The 16,498-nt window shown below is 37.0% G+C and overlaps 1 protein-coding gene across 1 annotated transcript; it reads left to right on the forward strand.

Moving 5' to 3' along the window:
• The first annotated feature begins 969 nt into the window (after positions 1–969).
• Positions 970–14,725, forward strand: postnb (periostin, osteoblast specific factor b). Its single transcript, XM_070829129.1, has 22 exons — positions 970–1,109; positions 1,679–1,777; positions 5,346–5,410; positions 5,657–5,814; positions 5,894–6,058; positions 6,156–6,302; positions 6,633–6,774; positions 7,769–7,981; positions 8,096–8,230; positions 9,299–9,447; positions 9,604–9,740; positions 9,936–10,066; positions 10,179–10,309; positions 10,622–10,724; positions 10,855–10,922; positions 11,309–11,354; positions 11,472–11,501; positions 12,002–12,154; positions 12,234–12,281; positions 12,685–12,762; positions 12,851–12,889; positions 13,766–14,725. Exons 1-22 carry the CDS (start codon positions 991–993, stop codon positions 13,792–13,794), a joined length of 2,385 nt encoding a protein of 794 aa, XP_070685230.1. The 5' UTR covers positions 970–990; the 3' UTR covers positions 13,795–14,725.
• The last annotated feature ends 1,773 nt before the right edge of the window (positions 14,726–16,498 follow it).

Raw genomic sequence — 16,498 nt, forward strand, 5'->3', positions numbered from 1 at the left:
TCGAAGACTTAGTTTGAATATAAGTTTGGGTGTTCTGGTTGGGTTCTCTAGTCCTTCATAGTTTAAATGCCTCTCCAGTGTAAAATATTATGTGAAAATATTTTCAAAAGTAGCCCCACAGCAACACTGAACGATAAGCGGTGTGGATAGTGAATAATGAAATGATTTTCCATGTAAAACAGTGACGCTGTAAGACTGCCCACACTCACTCCCACCACTGGGTGGAGCAAACTACTTTCTGAAAGATTTATACAGTCAACACTGGCATTTGTTCACAGCAGAGATTATGCAATGTTTCTTTGTTAGCAGTCCAAGTAAATGACAGTTTAATCGAAAAGATACAGCTGGGTTCAGTATCTCATTTGCTCATTATATATGTCTTTCAATGTAGCACTCAGCTTCAGGGCTCTAAAAAATTAGAGCTATTTTGTAGCAGTGCAGAAGTATAGTTACTTCTTACACTTACTACTTACTACAGTCTATTTAAAATCTAATATTGAGACTTAAACTCTGAACAAAAACAACAAAAAGCATGCTAATGTGTCCAGATAATCTCTGTTGTTCTTAATGTAATGCAATCAACGGTTATTTTAAAGAATTCTTGATCAAGTACCATTGCCTTTGTGATAGAGTTGTAATGTGACTTTAAAAAATGTGCAGAAAATGTATTAGACAAAATAAGAGATTCAACAAAAATGTGCACAACTTTAAACCTGCAGAAAGCAAAATATTTGCCGATGTGTTGGAGCCCCTCCATAGATTATTACATATATAAAAGAATTAACAAAATATAAATCATCAAAATTCATCATCACACAAAAAATGATAAACGCCCAGTATATTTGTGTGGTTTTTGAGAGTTTCTGGGTGGTCCATGTATGCATGTTGCCATCCTCCTTTAGTGGAGGGTAAGTCCTGTGATATATAAACTCCCACTCTGAGTCTTCTCCCGTTACTCTGGGTTTGGAGGGGCTAGCTGAGAAATCAAGGATGAAGCTTCTTTTTGTGGCTGTATTTGCACTCTTTGTGCTCTCTACATTTGACAAGGCTGACTCCTCAGCTTATGACAAAATAGTCGCCCACAGTCGCATCAGGGCCAGAAAAGAAGGGTGAGCTTAACAATATTTTTCATTATGATTATAAAAGAGTTTGACACCCATGTGATGTCATGTTATTTCATTTTGCATGCAGCAATACGGAGCCTTAAGCATTACAAGCTTCAGTAGTTCTTATCCTTTCTGCAAATTTCCGTCTTTTCTATTTTTATTTGAAATATGCTATATTGTATTGCAATCAATCTTCACAATTGTTCATTTATGGCGTGTGTTATGAAATGTTATTGAATAATATTACATTTCACCAAGAAAATGTGTATACCAGCAGGGTTATAGTCAAATCATACCTGAAAACTGACAAACCAATTTCATATCCAGCTGGCATGGCTGTCATTATTCACATTAGACTGAGTCTGTTTTTAGGAGCAGCAGGGGTAGTTGCCAAATAATTTTTCACACTTGACTGTCTGTGTCTAAACCAGCAGGGCTGTCTAAACCAGCAGGGCTGTCTGTGTCACATAATGATTTGAATATGAATTATTTCAAAGTTTCCATAGAATCTTGTTTGCGTGTTTTACCGAGGATTAATGCTTCGTCCCCTTTTCACTCTCAATTCTCTTCAGTCCCAATGTCTGCGCACTCCAGCAAGTCATGGGGACCAAGAAGAAGTACTTTAGCACTTGTCGTAACTGGCACCAAGGGGCCATCTGTGGAAAGAAAGCGTAAGTGTTGTTTCATGTTTCCAACAGGAAAGTATTTTCTCCTGTTCAAAGTTGAACATTACAAGCAAAGTCAGTGACTGAAAAGTTTAACCTGAGAATCAGTTCTTTAACGTTTTGAAAATGCAACTTTTCTCTTCAGCATCTGGTTCATCTTCCACTGCTTCTTCTTCAAGGGTTTCATGGAAACTTGAATGTTTCCATAGAGAAAGACATCTGTTATCTTACTTTGAATTAAACTACCGCTTTAAATGAAAAACACATTTATGGACAGAGCCCTAAATCCTTTGTACCGAAGACTGTCCTATCCGAACCTATAAACTGAAAGTTAGGGTTTTCATAACTTAGGACGCCTGGTCGTCGTTGGATGCCACAGTGGTGAACCACTGATTCCAGGATATGATGTGGCTGCAAAATGTTCACTGTATTCATGAATGGAAAAGCGTTCAGCTCAATCATTCTAGACAGCCTCTTTTTCTCTTATTGTTCCAGCACTCTCAGCACTTTTGTGTTTAAACATGGACCGAAGCCATGCCTATTTTACAGTCTCTCTCCCACTCTCTCTCACACACTCACATATTCAGCTTGCCCTCTATGCTTGCATTATGCCTAAGTCATGCTTAGCTCTCTAAATAGGCTTAGCTCTCCAGATGAATACACACTGCTCACTGAACTTGGCAAATGATAATGTTGGAAACAGCCAAAGAATTTTATCTATTTCAATGGGTTTGCCATGGGACAATGGAATCAATCAAAAGACAACCGAGCAACAGTTGAATTCACATGATAAACTGATTTACTGATTTATACCAGTTACAGTGAGCTCATCCATGGTCTTCTGAAAGTCCAACCTATGAAAAGCACTGATTCCAGTTTGAGTTACTGTACATAGTTATTTATTTAGTATTTTTTTTAGATTACATTTTCAGTAAATTGATTTATGATTCAGGAGATGGACAAACATGTTACACAGTGTAGACATGATTTAATTCACCACATGTACATGATAATAATAAAAAAGATTAAAAGTTTAAACTGCTCTACCTTTCCTTAACACATTAGTTAGCATCATGACACAGATCATATATATTTCTCCAACCAAACTTACAATATAATCCTTCCATCGTTCCTCCCACCATGTCTTCCTCAGGCTCTCCAGATGTTTCCCAGCAGTTCACAAGCATTGTAACAAAAAAACTTTTTGCATTTCAGTTTAATTATTTGCACGATTTTTTCAGTTAGTATAGCTATAACTTAAGTTTCACTAATCAGTTGTAGATTGTGCCTGTTATCATAGTTCATGTATTTACACCACTGACGTCAGCATCTGTGTACCAGACTGCTTTAGACCAATCAGGAATGGTATAATTGAAATTATCGCAAAGGTTAAAGTCAAAAGGTTGCAATACAGTAAGACATGTCTCCTACTTCACCTATAAGCAACAGGCAAGCATTACCATCTCGAACATGTAAAATAATTCCGGCCTATTGACTGACCAAGATGGTCTAATATGGTTTGAATTGCACTTTTTACACTAATTTCTGGGAAATGGTGCTTAGTGCAACCAAAACTCCAAACTGCCCATTAGTGATGGGTTGCCTTATACAGCAATATGTTTGACAAAGTTATCATGAATCTTAGTGGAACAGTTCTTTTATAGAGATGCTGACAAGTCAAAAGTTTCCAACTCCATGGCCAGACACAATCCCTCTGTGTGGGAGTGCAATGTAGCGAGGGGTTTTGCTGACTCTGCCCCAATGGGGCTTGTGTGATCTCATCCCAGTCTCCATTCAGCTTTGATTCCAATACAGCTGTTAAAGAGTTGCAGTTAGCCATGACCCAGAGGCCTTGATCTGTACCTTGTGTGAGCAGGGAGGCATCAGCACTAACAGGAAAATGGTCTCTGCTTGAAATCTTCTTCTTTTGTGACCAAGTCTCAATATCTAATCATTAATTGCTGGTGATTGTTAGCTATCTAAGTACGATTGTTCTTGTGTATAGTACATTTATGCTTGTTTGGCTAAAACAAAAGGTAAATACATTTTCATAAAGTGTGAGTCATAAAGCTGAAATTTCATGCCTCGAGTTTTTGAGTGAGTGAGTGAGTGCAACTAAATAAAATTACTCTATGCTTAACATCTTTTAGTGAACAGATAATTCAATCCAGTTATGTATATGTTTGTCCTTAATCATGTTCATAAAGTCAGTATTGTCCACAACAAATGCACAGTTAGATATAATACTACTCTTTGTGTAAATATTTATTTATCATTACAATATATATTTATTTACTATTGTTTATTTTCTACTGTTGTTTTCTTTATTTCTTTTTTCTATTACTGCTTGTCTTGCCCCAGCCTATGTTGCTGCTGTAACATGTAAATTTCCCCCTATGGGGGATCAATAAAGTAAAAGTCAAAGTCTAAGTCTTTACACTGTGACATTTTTAGATTTAAAAAAAATGGGATTTGATAATGTTCTTTGTATTTGTCATGACTATTTTAATCATTTTGAGCTAAAAAAAACAAAAACAAAAAAAAACAACGAAAAGACAGAAAAAACAGAATAGACAGAGTGTAAAGAATAAAAACTGGACAATCTATAGTAATGAACTCCATAGCCAACTTTGGACACATGTGGTATTGTTTACTCGTAATGGGTACATTTATGGTGTTCTTTATATCTTGTGGGCCTTTTTTTTGTTGCATACCTGTTAGTTATTTGAGGTGAACTTTACATATCCAAATGTCTGGTCTTTCAAGAGTTGGAAGCAATGGTATATTTCCAGCATGTTCAAACTTGCTGATGCCAGAGTATAGTCATGTTTATATGTAACAGCTGCCCTTTGAATTTTACAATCCTCCTCAGGCTACATTGTCTAGCACCATTTACAGTAAGAAAAGAGGACACACTGCTTCTCACATGGTTGTCCATAAAGCAAATAAACATTTCTCATTTGTATTTAATACATCTAAACAGAAATCACTACTCATTGTCTAAATTATGAAGGTCTCTAAAAAAAACCTACAAAACCTCTGGTGAAAATTGAGTAATGCTATTTTTCTATTAGCTCAATGTTTTCCATACAGACCATCAAACCCTTTCAATGTTCCTTGTGTCAACTAAAATTTCCTAAAACGCAACTCTAATTACACTGCAGTTTCTCAAGGCCAAAGTCTCAATGTTTCTGAGGTTAACCAAATGCCAAATAGGGTCCAACTAATTGTTCATCTTCAAAGAGGAGGTCTTGGTAATATAAATCTACTACTGTAATGGTAGCATAATCCTTGAGGCACCCTTTCCATTAGGTTTTGGCCTTAGCTGCTGGATCACATCGTCTGTTTGGGTAATAAAGGAGATAATTAGTAACATCTGGAAGCACTGAATTCAAAAAACCAATGCCAAATGATGATTCAGCTGAAAAAACATTGCAGCTAGAAAATGTAAAAATTTCTCTCACAGCTATGTTGAAAGATGCTTGAAAACAGAGTTTGAAAGTATGTGATACTTTTTTATTTATTCATTTAAAGTGGTAGCTACAATTGTGTGATCTGTGTGTTTTGCCTGCAGGACTGTGCTGTATGAATGCTGCCCAGGGTACATGAAGCTGGAGGGCATGCGTGGTTGCCCTGCAGGTACAGTGTTTTAAGCATAAAAATGTAGTCAGTGTAGGAAGGTGAGATGAGGTCATATCCTCCAACTGTGCAGCAGCTGTGTGCTATTTTTGAAATCCAAATAAACTAGAATAAAATCCCTTAGCATATTGTTAACACATGTACAGTCTTTATTTTCAAGCCCTGAATGCTTCAAAGATTTCTTATTTCTGTCTTCAGAAGGACAAGCTGACATCTAATGATGCTTATTGTAAATTTATTTTTTAGTGGCCCCCATTGACCATGTGTATGGCACCTTGGGTCTGGTGAAGGCCACCTCAACCCAGAAATACTCTGACATTTCGAAACTAAGGCCTGAGATTGAGGGATCTGGATCCTTCACCTTCTTTGCACCCAGCAACGAGGCCTGGGAGCTTTTGGATGAGGTCAGTTAAGAGCAGAACAAAAAGCTCTGGAACCTCTGTGTCTGTAAGGTTTTAACATTTTATTTTACTCACCTAACAGACAGTGAGGAGCGCACTGGTCAGCAATGTGAACATTGAACTGTACAACGCTCTGCATTATCACATGGCCAACAAACGTTTCTTGACCAAAGATTTAAAGAATGGAATGACAGTCACCTCCATGTACAATGATCTTGGTCTCCGTATTAACCATTACTCCAATGGGGTGAGTCTTACCAATCAGTATCAACATGGCAGTATCCTTGTAGTTTTACCAAAAACACTTTTCAGCAGTAGAACATTGAAATGCATGTCATTTGCAGGTAGTGACTGTGAACTGTGCCAGGATTATCTATGGAAACCAGGTTGCCACCAATGGCGTTGTGCATGTCATTGACCGTGTTATCAGTGCTGTTGGAAACACAATCCAGGATGCCATCGAGGTTAACGATGACTTGACAACTCTGACTGTGAGTACACACACACAGGGATAGATGAAATAATGTAAGCACCTCAATTACAAAGACTCTGAAGTGTCTGCAAACACTGTTGCAGGTGGATCACAGTAAGTTGCATACCCATTAGTAAAACATGATAAATAAAGTTTCATTTGTGGGCCCTGAGAAAGTTACAAAGTTATTACAAGCATGCAGTATGCAGTTGAAAAAAATGCAGGTACATCAGAGTTTGCATTTGTTATTTAGTCAGTTAGAATTTAGTTTTAAATTAATTTTTCAAATAATTATCTTGTAATATTGAAGTTCCCTAAATATAATCCTGCTGGTGAAATCACAATGTAGGATCTGGCTCAAAACGCTGGACTGTTGGAGAAGTTGGGCCAGCCAGGACATTACACTCTCTTTGCTCCCACCAATGAAGCTTTCGATAGTCTGGGCAGCGATGTATTGGAGAGACTTCAGAGCGACAAGGACGCCCTCAAAGGTAAACCACACTTTTAGAGGACTGTTGCTATTCTTTCGTGCCCAAAGATCACCCAAGGCCATTTAAAACATTACAGTGTAGACTAAGGATTAATATTCTGCAGAATGTGAGGATCAGTTTACAGTATATTTAATGATGAAGGTAGAGGACAAGAAATGTATTGCTTCCCTGGCGGCATGTCCGTCATCCGACTATGTCACCCGTAAAATTATGTTTTTTCACATGTTTAACTTCTTCCAATTCAAAACAGATGAAACCACAATGAATCTGGAACTTACACACATTTGGCAAGCTTGGCAAGCAAGGTTGTGTCGAAGAGTAATAAAATTAGGTTCACAGTCTTAAGTCATGCCTGAAATTGTGGCTGGAAAGTCACACAATGGAGCACATCATTTGACACTTATTGAGGTATTGTTCTAGGGGTTTAGATTTTTTCAGAGTTATATATATATAGTGAGTAGATGAAGATCAATGTACTGCAGCTTTCCCTATTTTTCTCCAACATTTGTGACTGATTGATTCCAAAATGTACACCATGAATATCAAACACAGCAAGCTAACATCTTCACATACACAGTGACTGTAAGCGCTTGAAAAACAGCAAAAAAGGGCAAAATTTCAAAATTGCTAACATTAACTTGTTTTGCATCGGCACTGAGAGGCAGGAAACAGCTGCTTCATTGAGCAAGCTGGTCAAACATGCAACAACCCAAAATGTTTTATTAGCCCACAGCTTGGCGTATGATGTGAGATCAGACCATTTCATAGAGTTAAACAGAACTGTGAAGAAATCACAAGTGTTTTCACTTAAGGACCCCAAGGATCCAACGGGTCCTCGGGTTACAAGGACGTCATATCCTCAGCTGCTGTGTAACATGAGAAAGAACATAAAACAATCCGTGCAACCAACCCTACGACCTGCTCTGCATTCAGTGAGCATCCACCTATACACCTACACCACGCATTAATTTAAAACTTTGTCCTGCTTTTTCAGCTCTTATTAATTTCCACCTCCTGGACTCAATCCAGTGCTCTGAGGCCATCATGGCTGGCAGTTCTTATGAGACCATGGAAGGCAACAACATTGAGATAGGCTGTGATGGTGAAAGCTTAACAGTTAATGGCATCAAGATGGTGCGCACCAAGGACATAGTCACCACCAATGGTGTCATCCATCTTATTGACCAAGTGCTCATGCCAGACTCAGGTTTGATTTCCATATCCTCTTTTCCTATTGTACCTGGTTTACTACATATATACATTTGTTGTGCCTGGTGGTGATGTATTTTCAATGATGTTGGGATTTCCTGTGCTCTTTAAGCTAAGCAGGTGATGGAACTGGTGGGAGAATCCCAGTCAACCTTTGGTGACATGGTCTCTGAGCTGGGTCTTTCTGCTGACATGAGCCCAGAAGCTGAGTACACTTTGCTGGCTCCCCTCAACACTGTCTTCACTGGTAAGTCACATACTAATCATTACATCATACACATCCCTCCATTTTGCCCTCATCAGCTGGCTAAATATGAACTATGGCTGCTCAATACAGTCTGGAATAAAGGGGGATATCACACATTGACTCACGAATGAATAGCTGTGCATATATGGAGCTTCAGGGAAATTATAGATTTATTGAGACACTACAGAAGCTTAATGTCATGTAAGACCAAATGCCCACTTCCCCAGAGAACATTCCTGGACCTTAACCAAAGGGAGTAGTGATGTTTTGTTTCTCTCTGTAACAAGAATGTGTTATTGATAGAGGCAGAATACTTTTATCTTCATAGGCATTGGTTTTAAATGGGTGTAAGGAATGCACAAAGCAGCAACAGCTGGGTGTAAGAGGAACCTTACATTCAAACCATAAATTCTTCCATATACAGTTCCCCACAAATCATGCCTCATGTCTCACACTGCACAGTACAGAACTTTACAGTAAATCAAATCACTGATAGTGCAGGTACATCTTGCCTTCGGCTGTTGCTCTCAGGGCATTATGGCCAACATAATAAGAATAAGAATATAAATCCTATTTCTGTTGCTAAAGCTAATACATTAGATGTAAATGTACAATGTAAGATAGATAGATAGATTGATACTTTAATAATCTTTAACAGGAAATTACAATAGCACGGCAGCTTTCCAAGCAGACATACACCAACAGTGCAAGCAGATAAAATACAAAACAGTCAAAAACCTCACAGTTAAAATACAATAAATAAATTAGGTTCAGAAAAATAAAGGTAAGAAGGTTAAATAAAGGTTCAGAGTTATTTTTTTCCATTAAAAAACCTTATGGCAGCTGGTAAAAAAGACTTCCTGTGTCTCTACGAATTACACCTTGGTGTAATCAGTCTCTGGCTGAAGGCACTGCTATTGATCACCCTCAGGGCGTGAAGTGGGTGTGCAGTGTTGGCCATTATTGAGCCTAATTTGCTCAGAGTTTAAATTAACTTTTCAAATAATTATCTTGTAATATATGTTTGCTTTTTAATGGGAAATGTATAACCATTCTTGTTTTCTTCAGATGAAGTGATGTCCATGGATCAAAGGCAGCTTAAGATTATCCTGGAGAGCCATATCTTGAAGAATAAGATTGTCCTAGGACAGCTTTACAATGGCCAGCAGCTGGAGACCATTGGAGGAAAAGTTCTTAGGGTCTTCATCTATCGCACAGTGCGTCCACTTCTCTGAAGTTGTGCCTAAAATTTGTGGCTGGATGCCACTAAACATACACCATATGCATTACCCCTTTCATTTGACCATTAATCCTCATATCTTTGTGACATAACATTACTCTCCTTGCCTTTAACTTGTGGATTATTTCTGCAGGCTGTTTGCATTGAGAATTCCTGTCTGGTAAGAGGCAGTAAAGAAGGAAGTAATGGGGCCCTTCATCTCATGAGGACTCTGTTGAAACCCAGCGAAAAATCTATGTTTGAGATTCTGACAGAAAGTGGAAGGTTCAAGTAAGTACCGAGCAATGCTAGTGAAAATGGACTGTGGTATTAACATGCAGCATAATACTTAAACCACATCTTTCTGTATATTTCCATTAAATCCACATGGCACATATGGGAATGAGAAAGTGCTGTTGTTGCAATATATCAACCCTCAGTGGTTTCTGTAACAGCCAAGTTAATGTTTTCTTCTCTGTGCTACAGGATCTTTTTGTCTCTGATGGAAGCTGCTGACTTGACTGACCTACTGAAACAGGAGGGAGATTTCACTCTGTTCGCTCCAAGCGATAAAGCTTTCGCTGCTTTGAGCGACAGTGATTTGGCCTTGTTGAGAGGTCTCCCTTCTATCCTATCTTTATGTGTCTCAAGCACATGTGTTGCTACTGGAAAATCACACAGTATAAATTAACTTGTGTTTGTTTGTGTGTTTGCTGGTCTTTATTTCAGGAGACATAAATGCTCTCAGAACCATCCTTCTGTATCACATCAATAATGGTGTCTTCATTGGTGGTGGTTTGGAGGCTGGGGTGACAAACCTTCTCAAGTCTATCCAGGGCAGCAACCTCAAAGTGATGTTTGTAAGTATTTAAGCACCAACACTGAGCGTCATTTATCTTTAGTCAATGAATGTTATATAAGCTTTATACCTTCGATTATTATACATATGTAATTCGTATAAATGAATAAAAATATATCTTAATTATTCAGTAAAATCATGGCAGTGCTAATAATTATTATCTTATAAAATCCTCATTTGAAACTCAGTTACATCAGCAAGCTTATAACATTATTTCCTATAGAACAGAGTTAATTCCTCCTATTTTGAAATACAGGTTCATTCAAGCCCCTCATTGTGCCTTTTTCTTATCTGTAATTGTTTTCTCCCTCAGGCAAACAAAACTATGCAAGTGAATTCTGTCCAAGTTCCTGAATCTGATATCATGGCCACAAATGGAGTCATTCATTTTGTTAACCAAGTCTTGTATCCTGGAGGTACACCTTTCACCCAATCAACTTTGTTAATATTTCTTTTTATAAATCTGTCAAGAGTTCCACTCCTTGCACTGTCTTTATTGCTGTTATAAATGCCCGACTGCAGTTAACGCCTTGCGTTTTCTTCCAGATATCCCTGTTGGAAGCCAAGATATCCTCATGCTATTAAACAGGCTCATCACTTACATGCAAATCAAGGTGCCGTATTAAAAATTGATTTCTTGTTATTAGAGCCGCAAGGCTTTTCCAAGGAAAGGGGCAGTTTTATTTCTTTCATTTGCTGCCAAAATACAATTTATGTAACTCAACATGAAGCACAAGACAAGAACCTGCTTGAAAACCTTCAATGTAGAGCATTAAGCTAGTGGTTTTGAGAAAGGGTGTCACGGTATGTTCACCCTGACTGAGCTTGACAGCTGCCTTGTTTTGGTTTAACCATGATTATTTCCACAGGTTTATTAATTATGGGTTTCTATGCAGCATACACATTTTTATACAGCTCTTTTTTGGGCTATGATGATACTGTACAATCATCATTTTGTCAATATATAATCTGCTATAACAGGTTTTTACTTTTTTTGCAGTACATTTCAGGATTCAAATATCAGGAAATCCCCCTTACATTTATGAGTAAGTGGCAATGTAATTACTTGTATTGTTTTTATTGTATTGAAATACAGTACTTTTAATCTCCCAATAGAAAATTGTCACTGTCATTAACGGCTTTATATTTCTTGTTGTTATTAGAGAGGATCATCACTCAAGTCGTGCAGGAAGGTACAGTAATGATGATTAAAGAGTATCATCATCATGTGGTTCTTAATCAGTAATTCCTGGTCAATCACAGACTGGACATGTAAATCTTGACAATTCAGCACATGCACACACAATGCAAGGTTTGACCTCAAGTAGAATTAATCAGAAACAGGGAAAGGAAATTTTTCTTCTGCAAATTGTTAATTCTTGTTCCAGCCAGCAATAAAAACTGATAAACAAGTAATACATAATTTACATGTTCAAAATAACAACAAACATAAATACAAAAGTAATACAATTTACACAATAAAAATAGCAGTGCAAATATGATATCTAATAACTACAGGGCAGAAGTTCTTTGATTATGACTCACATTTTGTAAAAGCAGTCTTTGTGATCCAGGTAAAGGTCCATTTGTTATTATAAATGCACACAAATGGAAAATTCTCTATTTCTCACGGAGCAATGCTGTGCTGCCTGTAATTTAAAGGTACTGAAACACGCCTTCTTTGCTTTTATAGTTCCTGATGTAACCAAAGTTACCAGGGTCATTGAAAGTCAACCCTCAGTCACCAAGGTTACCAGGGTCATCGAGGGTCAACCATCCATCACCAAGGTTACCAGGGTCATTGAAGGTCAACCTTCTATCACCAAAGTCACCAGAATTGTCTCAGGTAAACATGTTTGAATCAATATGTCAGTAGCTTTATGTCATTTATCAACTTAAGAACTCACAAATCTTGTCATCTACAGGTCCTCAGTACTCAGCCAGCAGTGGTACCATCAACGTCGACCTGGAAGGTTAGTAAAACGTATTCATATTTGAACATCAAAATTTAAGGATAACTTTTGTTATTTTAAGCATTTGGGCTTATTGTTTTAAGTTGTGTGACAATAATGATCAATGGTGTCCAAAGTTTTACTGTTCTCTTCTCTGCATATCACCCTCAAAGTGATAAAGTAACATAAGGGAATGGATGTAAAGGTGTGATTAAGTAAACGTAAATATCATACAAATTAGGTTTAGGTACAATGTGAATGTTATACAATACAGTTATATAGTGTTATAATATAAAACTATGGCTAAAAGAACAAGAATATAATTCAATTATTCTTTAAGGCAAAGTTTTTCTACAGAACAGACAATGCATCTCCAGAGAAAATATTCCGGTGTCACTATAAAGATGTTTTCTTTTTCCTTCAGGAGCTGACCTTTCAGAAATTGCCACCATTGAGGGGGAACCTAATTTTGACGCTGAAAGACTTAGCAAAATAATCAAAGGTGAGTTTGATCCATTTACACGTCTCAGTGACTAGAAAAGAATGATTCAGAGACAATGTGTGACCTACATGTTTGTTTGCCTTTATAGAAGGCAGTTCAAGAAGAACCACTCCTCGAAGAGTTGTAGGTAAAGGAAAAAAAAAAAAAAAGAATCCGCCAGTCTAAAAAAATCCTGCATTTCAATTAATGCAGTGTTGCCTGTGAGCTGATTTCAGCAGTCAACTCGAGTCCGCTGCTATGTTCACATGGTAGACTGTTCTCCATGCATCATGTATAGGCTGCAGTGCACCCCTTCAATCGTAGCGGGTGCAAGGAATAATCCAGTGTTTTGTGGAATATGCTTGAACTTCTCAATTTCTTGCTGAGAGTTAGAAGAGAAAATGAATACCACACCCATGTCTGTATGGTAAATATGAAGCGACAGGCAGCAGCCAGTTAGCTCAGCTGGAAGACTGGAAAGTGGTAGGTGGACATAAAAAAATGGGCTGTTTCCACCTGTTTCCAGTCTTTGTGCTTAGTTAAACTAACTGGCTGTTGGATGTAGTTTCATATTTGCAATACAGACATGGGAATGGCATCAGTCTTCTTATATAACCATTAGCAAGAAAACAAATAAGCATGTTCCCCAAAATGTCTAACTATTCCTTAAAGCTGACTGTGTGCTGCTCACTCTTTTGCTGCAATGCTTGCTTCCACAAAGCTCACATGAAAGCTATGCTGAAACTTGGTGCTAATGCTGCTGCAGCTGCTGCTCATACTTTAGGCCCATATGAGCGCCACTGCCAGCATCTGCCTATAGGCTCGGAGTCAATAAGTTCTTATTATCACTTGACACTTCCTGCTGTGTTGCTCATGGGGTTTCCTTGTGGGAAGTGATGAGATCAGAGCCTAAATGCTAAACTGCAAAGCAGTATATATTCTACATTTACATAATGTAGTTATGTCTATAATCTATGGCTGACTGACATGTATTCATGGTTCTATCCTTTTCCTTTTTTACTAGCTGGCGGCAGGAGGAGGGCAAGGGAGTGAGCATGGACGGATGACAATATCAACGCTGTAAAGGCGACATCAAGAGCGACACCAAGCCCAGAGGTTAAATCTGGTATTTTAATACAGAGGATAAACTTAAAATGTCAGTGATTTCAAATATGTGCTGATAGGTATAAGTGACAAAATCATAACTATTCTCATAAACAATCAAATGGCTTTGAATGTATATCTGTTATGTATGTACAATGTCTGAAAAGAGTCTTTTAATTCAACATAATGTAAACGGTGGTCAAATAAGCATTTCTTTCTGGCATGTCTTTAAAGACACAGAGCAAGTCAGAGTAGCAATAAAATCTGCAATCTAAAAATGCAAGTCATTAGTGTAGCAATAAGAATATGTCAATCCCAGTCCTCTTTGTGTCTTTGTTAGAGGTGAAGGTTGAAGCAACCAACTGTTTGGTAAGATATATAAATTGCAGCATTATAACGATTGAAAAATGCTGATTTTTTTTTTCAAACTTAAACTGTCGCATTCTTATGTTTCACTGTCTGTAAGTTGTTTAAGGTTTCATGAAAATTTTGTCTATGCTTGTATCGTTTAAAATGATGTAACTGCAAGTTTTCCTCATTTTATTTTTCAAACATACAATAAAGTGCATTCTCTCATATACGTAAATATGCCAATTTGAAAAGAGCATTTGAAGAGATTGTTGTTTGTAATTGTTTCTAAAGTCCTTGTAAGGTCCTTGTAAGTTGTTGACACTTATTTAGAAAAAAAGACTTCAAAATATCAAATGTTAAACCTAAATATTATGTCTGCATTTTACACTTCCAAGGTCTTAAATACTGTAAGATTTCAGTCTTCATTTTCAATGCTCCAGTCATTTAAGAGGAGGTTTGGCAGTCCACTTATGGATATTTCCAGGGAGACATCAAGTAAAATATAAAATAAACTGGGTCTAAAATGCAACTCTCTTTTTCCATTTTTTATAGAAAGTCTGTATCTGTATAATACATCTATAAAAATACAAATAACTTGCTATGTACGTTTCATAATGTGAAAACAAGTAAATGATTCATTTGAACTTTTATGACAGTGTTTATCATTTTACAATACGTATTATGAAACGACTGGAAATTTCTATATGTTTATCAAAAGAATGTGTAAACCATATATAACTTGGTGTTTGTAGAGTACAGCCAGCTGAAATATTTGCCCTGAGGTTGCATGGACTTTGTGTGACCTGTTGGGTCAGGCCCAGCTCCTCTGTGATTTGGTTCATGTGCAAAAGTCTTTGGTGCAGCTGATGGACTCGACTAGCTAAAAATCTGATTAACTGCCAAAATACAGAAACTCTTAAAAAACATGGCAAAATGGATAAAGCAAATTTTTGTTCCTCTGTACTTTTACGTTAAGAATAACTTACAGTATGCAACAACAAGTTTTGCTAAGCCAGACAGCTGATTAACTCCTGCTTTGAGTGATTAAGTCTTATTACTTATTACTAGTACTTATTATTAGTGTGTTGCCATTTACATGCTGCTTTATTTAATATTTCATCGTAAGTGAAATTCTGTCTGTCCATCCAGTCAGTATCCTGAGGAACAGCTAAATAATAACTTGCCTGCCAGTCAATCAAGAACTACAAAAATATCTTGGTATATATCTATGTATGACAAAAAACAGAAAAATAGCCTTTAAATCCTGTACTGTGTTGCATAAATGAGCATATTAACATCTGTACTCAGCGGTTGTTTCAAGAAGTAAAGTTCTGTCAATGGCTTGCTTGCTTTACACCATACCAATGAGGTCACTTTGTACATTTGTGATTAATACATGTAGAGCTGAGAGGATTCATTACTGAATGCACGTCATCACAACATATACTACATAATATCAATCTAATATACATCTTGATAAAAAAATAAATGCAATTCACATCACATTACTGATGTTATGCTGCTATTTTTTTCACCATGAAGAAGGAAGGAGAGGCATAAGGTAGAAGTAGAAGCTTGTGTTAGTTCCAGGGGGATTTAATGTCTTATGTAATGAGTCTTTGTAATTCAAAGACCCTAATTCAGTATCAGTGAAACATTCTCATCTGCAAATATATGTATATGTATAATTGTATATGGTTATTGGAGGATATTAATGATTGTCTATTTGTGGTGGTGGTCGGCTGGGAACCAAGTCTCCATGACCATAAAAACAAAGTTATCCTCCCGTTTGTTTTGATTGTTTGTCTGTTTTTTTATAATAAAAAAAATTCTTCCTTCACTAAAATCCCAGAGGAATTAAGTTATGTTATGATATACACTGTTGCCCATAAAGTTGGAATAATTTTTCAATACCCCCAATTTAGTTAAAGCCTGAATACACAGTTTGCAAAGGTTAATTGTGGTTTAAGTTTCACTGTGATATGTCTGGAAGAGTTTGATCAATAAAGTTATACACTTTATTTATCAAGAATAAATCACATTTTCACAATCATTTCATGAGAAGAGGTAAAAAACATTTTATTCCAACTTCATGGGCAACAGTGTATATACACATATACATATGATAACTATTTAAGCAAACTGCTACAGTAACTTTCTAATCATACTGAAGCACGAGGAAAACATTCTGCCTTCAAACACTCAGCAGGCAATATTTCATACATTTACAACATTGTCTGAGAATTGAGAAAGCATCTGCTGGAGAATCCTATTGCTTTTCCATTTCCCATCAATTAAAAGT

This window comes from Pempheris klunzingeri, chromosome 4 (assembly GCF_042242105.1).
Source record: "Pempheris klunzingeri isolate RE-2024b chromosome 4, fPemKlu1.hap1, whole genome shotgun sequence".
Classification (NCBI taxonomy): Eukaryota; Metazoa; Chordata; class Actinopteri; order Acropomatiformes; family Pempheridae; genus Pempheris; species Pempheris klunzingeri.

What these genes read in the sequence shown, in the direction of transcription:
- postnb (XM_070829129.1), top strand. Translation starts at nt 991, where the DNA reads ATGAAGCTTCTTTTTGTGGCTGTATTTGCACTCTTTGTGCTCTCTACA. An exon ending in CGACAAGGACGCCCTCAAAG is followed by an intron (nt 6,775 to 7,768) that starts GTAAACCACACT and finishes CTGCTTTTTCAG; the next exon opens with CTCTTATTAATTTCCACCTC. An exon ending in AGTGCTCATGCCAGACTCAG is followed by an intron (nt 7,982 to 8,095) that starts GTTTGATTTCCA and finishes GTGCTCTTTAAG; the next exon opens with CTAAGCAGGTGATGGAACTG.